General features: G+C 34.6%; 1 protein-coding gene across 3 annotated transcripts; it reads right to left on the bottom strand.

Annotated features, from left to right (window-relative positions):
- Positions 1-563: 563 nt before the first annotated feature.
- On the bottom strand, positions 564-7223 carry LOC145642030 (putative polygalacturonase). 3 transcript variants are annotated; one of them, XR_014115615.1, is made up of 7 exons: positions 6963-7223; positions 6635-6838; positions 4969-6020; positions 2013-2262; positions 1656-1900; positions 938-1180; positions 564-843 (listed from the first exon to the last, which is right to left on the bottom strand). XR_014115615.1 is itself a non-coding variant. In XM_081693099.1 (3 exons), the coding sequence occupies exons 1-3, from the start codon at positions 7083-7085 to the stop codon at positions 6223-6225; spliced, it is 366 nt and encodes a 121-aa protein (XP_081549225.1). In that variant the 5' UTR covers positions 7086-7223; the 3' UTR covers positions 6056-6222. The 3 variants fall into 3 exon arrangements, 1 of the variants encoding a protein (XP_081549225.1); XR_014115614.1 differs by having other exon boundaries at positions 938-1900; XM_081693099.1 differs by lacking the exons at positions 564-843; positions 938-1180; positions 1656-1900; positions 2013-2262; positions 4969-6020 and adding an exon at positions 6056-6261.
- Between the last annotated feature and the right edge of the window lie 4391 nt (positions 7224-11614).

Raw genomic sequence — 11614 nt, 5'->3', positions numbered from 1 at the left:
TGGTATAAGTGGTTTCTCTTTCACTATCCTTTTTTTTTTTTTTTTTTTTTTTTTTTTTTGTGACATCCTGAGATAATTGCCTTAATTTTCTTTCTTAAGCTAATTTCCCTAATCACCCTAATATTCTGAAGTGATCTCTTGATTTGCGCCCATATTGATTAGGGCTATTATGATAATATAATATGAGTATTAATTCTTCAATCTTCAATTATCAATTATATGATCTTAATTTTTTAGTACTATTCTTTAATGCTTTAAGTTTTGGGTCTTTTATTTGTATGTGAATCCATGTTCTTAGCAAATAGAGAATCAATTCTTGTATCGATCGCTCTAATTAGAGTATGACAACAATCATATGCATACACGCTTAATTTATACAGCAGGTTCCATTAATATATTTCTACATATATGCCAGTATTCTTATTAGAGGCAATGAATTATATTTACTTTTGAAGATAAATGGATAATTCAAGGGCAAAATGGTCATCTAATAGCCCAATAATTTAAGTATGACACATAGATCATTACATTAATTTTAAGGGAGAAGATCTATAATTAGGATCAATAGAAAAAAAAAAATTAAATAGTGAGCTTAAGGAGGAAGTTAATTATATACATTGCCTCAGAAATAGTAATAGTTCAAGTTTGTAGCAAAAAAGAATTTATACAACTTCCTATGTTCTATTTGTGAAACTATGCTTGGATCCAAGGGGTGCAACCCGCAAATTCTCCAAATGAGGACACCTAAATATATCGTGCTCAACATCCAAAACCTATCAAGCACACAATTGCAGTTGGCTCGATCTGAATTCTTCTGTACACAAAACTCTTCAACTGTCCAACCTAAATAATTATTCAAAGGTAGAACAAGGCACTTCAGTAAATGTGAATATAAATGTTAAACAAGAGAGAATTTTTTGATTCATAGAACCCATACCATAATATGATGCACTTTAAGGCCTCTCAATAGAAGATTCAGGTACAGAAGTAAGTCAAGTAACTTCTACTGCTAATATGTTAGGTTCATCTGATTTTAGTGCCGGAGGTCTCTCTACTTCTGTTTTATTAGGAGCATCTTACGATTTGTGTGCAAGGTTACCTCTAATGCCAATCTATAAAGTTAACCTGTTCGATGCTTCATCATCTGGCTCTGACAGTGCGAACACTCTTTTGTTTGTCCCTGTCTCAATGACAAAAATCACAAATAAAGAAAAACTTTGATTCTACACTCCCATCACCCTTCATGCAAGATTGCAATGTCACATATTACCAGGGAAACGGAAGGAAAGACAGCAGACCACTAAGGGCAGGAGTTCATAAGTTAGTGATGTAAATAAAGGACATGAAATCTATACCCAGCCATTGGCCATGGACCAAGCATAAATTAAGAGTCATTCACCCTATACACACCCACCCTGACCCATATACCCACCTTCTCAAACCTGTCACCCACCCGATAGAATCAAGTTATACTCCCTCTACCTACAAATTAACTTCTTATATATAAATGGCATATTCAACCCAATTTTATCAAGTGATCACACCTAATATACATAAATGTAGTCATTGGCTTCCAAAGTCAACTATACAAAAATTAAGACGTACGGTTTAGGTATTATTAGCCAAATTAAGACATGGTAGCAAAAGAAACTTACAATTTCAAGAGATTCAAGCAAAGCAGCCACTGCAGCATTGGTACTGTTGGCAAGTCTCTTGTTTTTCTTACACAGATTTTGGAGATCCCTCCGACTGAAGCTGTGGAAGTCGACCTTCTTACTGTCATTCGACATCTCGGTAACCTCTTCTTGTGCATCGAAATCAATGATTTCTTGCCCATCATTGACTTGCTACTCTACCTTCTCCTGGGGTTCACTTTGTCCTTTAAATTCGACACTTAGTCCTGAAACCACTTTTGAAATTTCCTTAATCTCACCTCCAACACAAGTAGAAACAAAATTCAGAAATCAAAAACAGGAAATAACATCCAAATTAAAATTCTAAAAAACCATTACCAGGAAGCACACTGTTGTCAGTAACTTCAGATTGGTCATTTTCAGCCTCAAATTCAACTTCCATATTATTTTTGGATTGAGGCTTCCTAAGATGTTCTTTTTTGAGTGGTTCGCGTTGCCGAAGTCTTCCTTGCATCAGTTCCTTCCACCGCTCTTGTCCTTTTACTACAGTGAGTTCTTGTGGCCGTGGTCCAGAGAGCATAAGATGAGTTAATTGCTGATCTTTCAGGGAATCCCTGGGTTTCAGATTCTGGTTTTGCCAAAAATTAAGCAAGATCAGAAATAACAGAAAACCGAGAGAAGGAAATAACTCTTAATTCACTTCTAGCTCACTCTTTTTCTCGTTTCCTTTAGATCTTTCTCTCTTTATATCCTGATCATATCTAATTGTCAAGTTCTGGACGCAAGTTATGCTAATTAAGAATTAATCAATGAGTTCATGATCAAGCTCTATTAAGTAATATCCATATGAGAAAAGAAAACACAAATACAGAATTAAGTTAATATGTGAGAGGGCTATAACATAAATAATGAAAGCTGAAATATTACAGAGTAATAACCAGTAAAAATTAAACAAAACCCAGTGAATAAAGCATTACAGAAACATAGACAAATAAGCACATAAACCAAAATCTAATCCCACAAATCATATCAAGAATCATAATTTAGCACCCACAACAGTCAAATAATCACCAAATTATGAAACAATCACCCATAAATATTATTTGTATAGTTTAGCTTTTGCCTTTATACAATCAGAGTTGGGAAATACAGCTATCTCCTGATTTTATTCCTCTTTCCTATCCTTATCATCCAGGGATCAAATTCAGAATTTCAAGAAACTATACATTAAAATAAACCCAACAACATATTACATGATTACATTGGCTTTTATATAAAAGCTAAAAAAGATGGTCAAAGTGAGATGTGTGAATAGTGCAAAAAGTCAAAACGTTGCGAGTAATTTGGGACGGAGGGAGTACTTTGATATTGATTGGTTAGCAGATTCTCAAGTAATACAAGTGTGGGACATATAATAATGTATTTAATATGGCATATTACTTACTACTATAAAAAGTGATTAATTCTTGTTTATTTCTATTAATGAAATCAAAATCATTTTTTATTATTTACTATGGAAAGAATTTACAAGAGAACATGACTAATGGTAGTTCTTGTGAGTAAATAGCGGCTGCACGTGAAACCCAGTTTGCATTAGACCTTTGTATTTGCTTCAGACTTGGAGATTCCTAATCTATGAGATAATTGCTTTACCACTAACAACCAAAAATACAGAGAAAAAGACTAAAGCACATAAATACATATTCTAATCAATTATATGTGGATTTATGTGTTGTTATTGCTATAATTGTCATGTCTTATTGACTCTTGATGACTACAATCAATAATTAGATCAAAGTCTACTCATAGCTACAACCGATCGATAGAATTCATGAGAAATATGTACTGTATCAAACAGCAATATAAAAAATGGTATGCAAAAGTGTCATATTTTATCACTAAAGAATACGCAATATGATAATATGTACTCATATTTCTTAGTTTTTCGCCAAGCTTCAATCTGAATAATAGACTGAAACAACCAGCAGCACTTCAATTAATGGCTTAGATGTCTAATAGGGAAGTATTATATATCAGAATGTGCAAACCATGCTTGTCAGTTCATTCAAGTAGTTCATCCCAAACATCATCCTTGACGATTCAATGATAGTTAACAGTTAATAATCAGAGTTAGTATCTCATATTCTATAAGGATCACAATCGAAATCATAACAACAATTGAAACAATCGCCTCTAATGACCATCGTATTAGTATGAATCACAAACACTGCATGTACTCCAAGCAGCCAAGCTAACAATATGCGTAGCATGTTCCATAGGGGTGTAAATGAGATAATCCGTTCACAAACTACTCGGCTCTAGACATTGTATTATTCATGTTACCTAACAAAAACTTTACAACATAAAATAAGCTATTCTCCTCAACTAACTGTACTGTTACTATATAATGTGAGAGTAGAGTGCAAAAGTATAAGTGGAAGCAAACGAAGCATTAAAAAAAAGTTGTGGCCATACAATCAGTTGTTTGTCAGTATTTCACTTAATCAGAAGAATCAACTAAGAAAACTTGGATCACACTTTTGTCATCCTACCAACAACATTCTTCCAAATCTTGTTTATATTATAACTTGTAAGCCTTACTTTTTGTTTTTTAGGTAATCAAACTGCATGTGAGTGGCCTCTACATGTTTTTGTAGATTCATCTTTTCACTTTCTTGTTAATAATTACTTAATCAATTGAAACAGAAACAGAAACAGAAGCAGAGTTGTACAACAGAAATCTTCAGTCTGCAGTAAGCAAAATGACTCTTTATTGGCTTTTTAAGGGTGGTTAAGTCTGCAAGCTTCTTGATAAGAAATCTTTGCGGATGTTTCAAGTAAGAGAATACAGAGGGACCTATGAGTTAACTTCTGAAACCTTAGTTAAGCTTCTTTTGCTTTCGATTTTACTTTTCGGGTTTTTCCCTGTGTTTAGTGAAAGATGATTAGATGAGTGAGATATTGTTTTACTCTTCCCAGTGTTTAAAGCTTTTCTGACATCTATTTGTCGATTAGTTAGGCAACTGATAGGAGACAAATGTCCTAAAAACCCAAGAAAATTGTAGTTAGATTGTTAACGTGTCAAATTGCCTATTGACAATCAGATTCAATCTATAAGAAGTTTGGGGGTAACGCTCTAGCAGGACATTTTTCCAACGACAATATTGCACTCACTCTCATCACCAAATCACAAGAACTTATGTTTTAGCTACCTATGACTAATGCATACAAATTACATAACTTACTAAGATACCATAATATAATTACATTGGAGTAAGAATTATACACACATAAGTTTTGAAATGCGACAGTTTCCAAGGGTTAGTAATAGTACCTTGACAAGGTAGGTAGCACAGATCCAGGTATGTGTAAGCTGCTCCAAACATGCATATTAAAATCACCAGCTAATATATTTATCAAGCGTATTCAAGCCATAGTTTACATCCAAGCATGATCTTCAAGCAAAGGCTGGTCCATAAGGAAGAGCTCAAGATTGAACCTTGAAGTTTATTGAGTATTTCTCAAAATATAATTTCATCTTCAAAGCCAATAAAACTTACCTGTATCCTACTACGAAAAGGGGTCAAATCTGTAATGAAGCTAACAAATAAACAACAAACTTTTAAAAGAAATCACAACTAAGATCAAAGCAACAAGATAACTTTTATTAATCTTGATAAATTTTGTGCAATAAATAAAATGAAAATAGATTGAAATATCCAAATTCTTCAAATCTCAACTTCAACAAACTTCAAATAATGCTAAAAGTTCCATTCCATTCAATAGTACAGCACTCAAAAAACAATTTGAAACTTGTCAACTTAAAACTTCAGCTGAAACTATATAAAGTCTACTTCAAGATTCTAGTAACATAACTAACTGGCAAAAAATATGCCAATACACCTAATTCTCATGGATAGCCATCACACGGTAAGCTTCAACAATTAGTACCTCCTGGGGTAGCGATCCAAGTACCTCCCTGAAGGACATTCGTATGCCAGATGACCACGCCCTCCACACATATTGCAGATCACTGGTGTAACACAGTCCCTACTCATGTGCCCTAGCTGTTGGCAGTTCCTGCATACAACATCCCTGTAACCACCACCACCACCACCTCGAACCACACTTCCTCTCCCAGCAAGATCATCAGCCTTAGGGCAACCTCTTGTTACGTGTCCTGACAAGTTGCACAGGTTGCAGACAAGTTCATTAGTACAGTCTCGAGCAAGGTGACCTGTCCTCCTACAGTTGTTGCAGGCCTTCTCGTTGGTACAATCTGGTGCAAGGTGGCCTTGTTTGTAACAGCTGTTGCACAACCTCACATCACCGGGTGGTGGTGGTGGGACATGACAGTCCCTGGCCTGGTGACCACCCTTGCCACACCTGTGGCAAATGCCCTCATTAGGGCAGCTGCTGGCTGTGTGGCCAGATTCTCGATAGTTCCAACAAAGAGACTTTGTGGTACATTCCAGGGCAATGTGTTTGTTTTGATTTGAAACCAAACAGCAGATTAATCTTTTTAAAATTAAAACCTTAACCGTACTTCCCAACACTTGAGCAAACCAAACAGTAGATTAATCTTTTTTTAAAACCTTAATCCCACTTCCCAAAACTTGAGTAGAAGCTGTAAAAGAGAAACACTCTTACACAACATGCAAAACAATAGACCTCCCAAAACAATGGATTGAAATGGGGTACATTTGCAAACAAATTCGCTGACTATATTTGCTAAATCATTACCCCAGTGCAATGAAAACATTTGCTAAATCATTCAAGAAGAGGAATTGTGCTTGCATTTCCTAATGGGGTAAACTTGCAAAATTTATAAAAAGCAAATTAAATCTCATGAAAAGCTAATCAAATATGCACTCAATCATAACCCACAAAATAATTGAGAGATTAAAGCATGCAAATCATCAATTACAAAAGAACCCAACTGAAAAATAGTAAAAAAAAATAATCAAATCAAAATAATTGGAATTATGGAGATTACATGCCTGAGATCCCAAAATAACAGCACCCTTTTCAAGAAAAAGCGTGAAATTGCTAGTAAGATTGAAGCTTCCAGTAACCCATCTTCCTTGAGGAACATTAAGCTGGGACCCACCTTTATTCTCGAAACGTTTCAAATACCCAATAGCTTTACGAAACGCGTCGGTGTTCGAAGTTACACCATCTCCAACACCACCAAACTTTCGTCCCTAAAAGGATAGCAAATTTGCGAAAAAATTCTTAACAAACCCAATAATTTGTGAAATTGAGTATTAGATCTAACCCTAAAAGGGTAGCAAATTTTACAACTGAAATGAAGAAAAGAGGAATTACCTTGATTCGTTGATGATTTATTTGAGGATACATGAAGGAAATAGAGAAGCGGCTGCTCAGATCCGCCACCATTTCAACACCACGATAATATTGCCAAACCGAAAAATTACTTATTTCTCTCATCTACCATTTTCTTGATGAGAAGTCGGAGTATGCTTCAATGGAATCAAACAAGATATGGTGAGAAAACTGACATTTGAAAGATGGAGATTTTCTAGCAAGCAGAGGATAGTTGAGGAAGGAGAGAGACTGAAAGGTATGGAGGAGAGAGACCACCCATGTGCTCAGTCAGTGATATGTCAATGATGCACATGGAATTTTTTGAGGGCAAATCAGTCACAACACTGTAGATAAGGAATTGCAAGTACAAATACAGGGGCAATTTGGTCAGCACACTGTTCATAAGGAACCCCAATTTTTTTGAGTGTTGGTGCTTTTATAGGGTAAGGATATACAATAATTTTTTAAATTTTATTAATAAAAAAAGGGGGTGTAATATACCGCCATCCAAAATGATCAAAACCACCAACATTTAGTTTGAATGGACAACCATACCCTTAGTACTTCACAACTATCTTCCCTCTTGCCACCAATCACTAACACCTTGACACCTCCACCCCAATTGACGACTAACACCACCACCACATTGACCGGCGACGATGACGACCACCACCCTCACCGGCGTTGACCACCACTACTACCCTGATCGGCGACCCACCACATCCCCCTTAAAGACAACCCACCACCTTCCTCTTTGGCGAAAAGGTGGTGGTTTTTTTTTTCTGGCAACCGTACCAACCGGAGCCAAAACCGGTTACCAGGCACGATAACCGGTTTTGGGCTCCGGTTACCATGGAATCGGTTAAGGTGCACGGTAACCGGAGCCCAAAATCGGTTACCATGCCTGGTAACTTAAGCCCAAAATCGGTTACCGTGCGCGATAACCGTAGCCCAAAACCGGTTACCATGCACGGTAACAGATTTTAGGCTTCGATTACCGCGCATGATAATCAATTTTGGGCTCCGATTATCGCGCTTGTCTTAAATAAAAAAATATATATTAAACCACCATCTTCCCGCCGGCGAGGGGAGGTGGTGGGTCGTCACAGAGGAGGGTTTGTTGGGTCGTCGGTAAGGGAGGTAGTCCGGCGGGAAGGGGAGGTGGTGGGTCGTCACAGAGGAGGGTTTGGTGGGTCGCTGGTAAGGGAGGTAGTGGTCATCGATCACTGATCAGAAGGGGTTGTGGGTCGTTGGGAGGATAAGGGGTGGTGAAGTAGTAAGGCCAGGGTCGATTGTCCATTCACACCAAATGTTGGCGGTGGTGATCAATTTTGTTGCGGTGTTTAAAAAAAATTAATTTTCTTGGACATTTCATATTTTATTATTAAAGTTCTTAGATTTAAAATTTAATATATGTTAAACTGGTGGGAGAATGGTTAGGGGGCGAAAAAAATATCATCCACATCTGATCAGATCCATCACCCGTTTCATCCGTCACCCGCTTCTCATCTATTTAATTCAAATTTTCGTCCATTTATTTAAAGCAGGTACAGCGGGTTAGCGAATATTCACTTAATATTAATTACCATTTCTAATTACAAGTTTTCAGTTGTTTAATACAGAGAATTAACAAATTTAAATTAAGTTGAAAATACAGTTAACTTATTTTATGACTTTTTCATACTTGTGCTAGGGCATGGCATCACTTCTTAGTTAGCCTAAGTTTGTGTATAAGATACATTTAAGGGGGGTGTAAGTGGCGGATCAAGAATTTCTGAGGTGTTGATTCATCATCAATTAATGATCGCTTGTGAAAGTACAATTTTTTTTTCATTATTAATTTCAATCCAAAAATTATATTTAAAAACAATGGTATTTTACCAAATTGATTTAAATCCAAAAAAAAGACACAAAAATCCATACTACAACCAAATAGTACTTAAAAATTCAATCTTACAAGTGTAAAGTACTACAAATAACATGTAACCAAAGTTATCAGAATCGGGATTCTACTTTGAATCGGTAAGTGGGGTAGAATTGAATCGGTAAAATCGAATCGTAGAATCGTACGATTCTACCAAAAAAGTAAAATTGGGCTTCAAAAATTAACAAATGACTACATACATAATTTTATAGCAATGAGAATGATAATAATATATATTGTTAATAACATAATATTGACATACAAACATAAAATAGTTTTTCAAGTAATTTCGCACGCGCATAACTCAAACAATACACTATAAACTATAAAGTCGGATTATTGGTACACATTCTTAACCATGAGACTACACGACAATTGTTGTTAAATTATGAAAAAAATAATGTTGTTGACTCGTAAAGTTGTTTTCCCGAGACCCATGCATGATTAAAAAAAAAAAATCCAATAAAGATAGAAAACTAAGTGTCAAGTTAGTTCATTTAACGAGATAGCTAAAGAATGACAACTACAACAAACTCATGTTATAAAAGTGTTTTTTATATGCCCAAAGTTGAGTGCATGAGACACATGAATACATTCTTATGCCCATAAAATTTAAATGGTTGGATAGAATCTTAAAATTTATTTAAATTGATGTTTCATAAGCTTTATTATGATTTAGATTGAATAATATGTAAGTCAATGACTAAAGTTAGGTTCAACTATGACACCCTTATACTCTTTACTCTATAACATAAAATCTATAAATGATATAGGTACGAAACCAATTCTATCAGAAAGTAGACTTCAAGAGCTTTCCAATGATATATTATAAGCCTAATTCTGACTTCGGAATCAAAAGTTATGGGTTTCCAAAAATCAGGTTTTTTGCAGGGGTAGAATCGGTATAGAATCGTAGAATCGGTACCGATTCCACCGGTTCTATGAGCGATTCTACAACATAACGATTCTACCAGCGATTTACATCTTTTAGGTGGATTAGGATCGTAGAATCGTACGATTCTACGATTGGAATCGCGATTTTAATAACATTGCATGTAACAAACAAATGGCGCTATAAAAGTATTACCTTTTGACTTTATGATTTTTTACTTAATTGATAAGCTTTGGGGGAATATATTAAAATTGGTTACACACATATTGGATATAAATAGAAGCAAAAAAATATTAAAAATAAAATAAAATAAGTGAGATAACTTAAGAGACAGGTTCTTAAATATAACTAGTCTATTCCCTACTTTATAAAAAGTAGAATCTTGCTCTTATAAATAGTGTTGTGACAATTATAACCCCAAAAATGTGTATTTACGCATTCGCCCCCATTTAATATTACAAGTTTTTTTTGCATTTGCCCCCATTTAATATTACAAGATTTTTTTAATATTTTACATCTTCTCTTTGTTATTACGTACTTTTTCATCTTCGCATTCAATCGGTTGAATTATTGGTTTCAAGTTTCAACCACAAAGTCACTGACAATCTTCAAAGGTATTTTTCAATTTTAGTTTCAATTGTATTATAAGGTTTTGATTGATTTTAGATTTTAAGGTATTATCCTTTTTTTAATTTAAGGGTCTAGGTATTCATCTATTTTCCCTAAATTTGATTGGATTTTGAAAGAAAAAAAATAGTAGATAATTGAAGTGCATGGAGAACCAGAAACACTATAAGCGAGGGAAATATACCAACTTCATTCTGAGCACTACCCCATGGAAGCCCCTCATGTCTCTTTATATTCTTTCAATTTGATCATTTTATGAATACTTGTCAGTGACTTTGTGGTTTGTGCAGTTAAGCGCTACCACAAATCCGACCAAAAGGTACTTTAATTTTTCCCCTATACAATTTTTTAGAATTTTTATTTATGATCTTTAGATTGTACTTTGGTTTTGATTTTGGGGATCGTATAATTTTATAAAGGTGTCTTTCAACATTGTTATTAGATTCGTTGTTATGAGATGCAAAGGAAATCTAAATTTCGATTATAATTTTGGGATTAAGAGCGTAAAATGAGAGTCCACAACTTTAAAAGATGCAATTTTTCAAGGTACATGTTTTTTTAAAGGGAGTAGAATGTCTTTGTGCTTAGGCTCTGGATGTATATTCTATATTTGAAGGAAAGGATATGTGAGTAGTTCTCTTATCAATCCTAACCTACCTTAAAGGTTTATTGTTACTTGTTAGAAGAGAAGATACCACTTTTCTAGTGAGATTCTAATATGATGCATCCTAATAATTCTATATGCACTGCATCTAATGAGTATCAGCTTAAAAGATTTACTGTATTTCTTTGTATTGTCGAGTTGAATTAAGTTGAGCTCAAGCTTGCCTACATTGGATAACTCAGATCTTCTTACATTGGGTTTAATTACAGAGTATTAAAAAAATTAAAAATAAATCCCCTGGACCAATATACAAATAGGGAAAAAAAAAACTACTCCGTATTTTATTATTTTGGATTTTTACATTGGGTTCAAGCTACCAAACTTTATAGTAGATGACCATATTAGACTTAACAGCAATACTAAGTACAATGTACGTTGCATTGGACTTGAGCAAAATCCAAACTCAAAACTAAAATTTAACACTTAAGAGTCCTAACTACTCATACGGTACCCAAGAACAAATTGATGCAAAATTTCATTATTCCTCTGTTTTTTTTTTCTTTGTTTTTCAGCTTGTAATATGTATCAAAATTTTATTCTATAGA

The sequence above is a fragment of the Chenopodium album genome, chromosome 8 (genome assembly GCF_948465745.1).
Source record: "Chenopodium album chromosome 8, dcCheAlbu1.1, whole genome shotgun sequence".
In the NCBI taxonomy this organism is placed as follows: domain Eukaryota; kingdom Viridiplantae; phylum Streptophyta; class Magnoliopsida; order Caryophyllales; family Amaranthaceae; genus Chenopodium; species Chenopodium album.
Note: the sequence above shows the minus strand (reverse complement) of the source record. Positions and strands in the feature narration are given on the sequence as shown.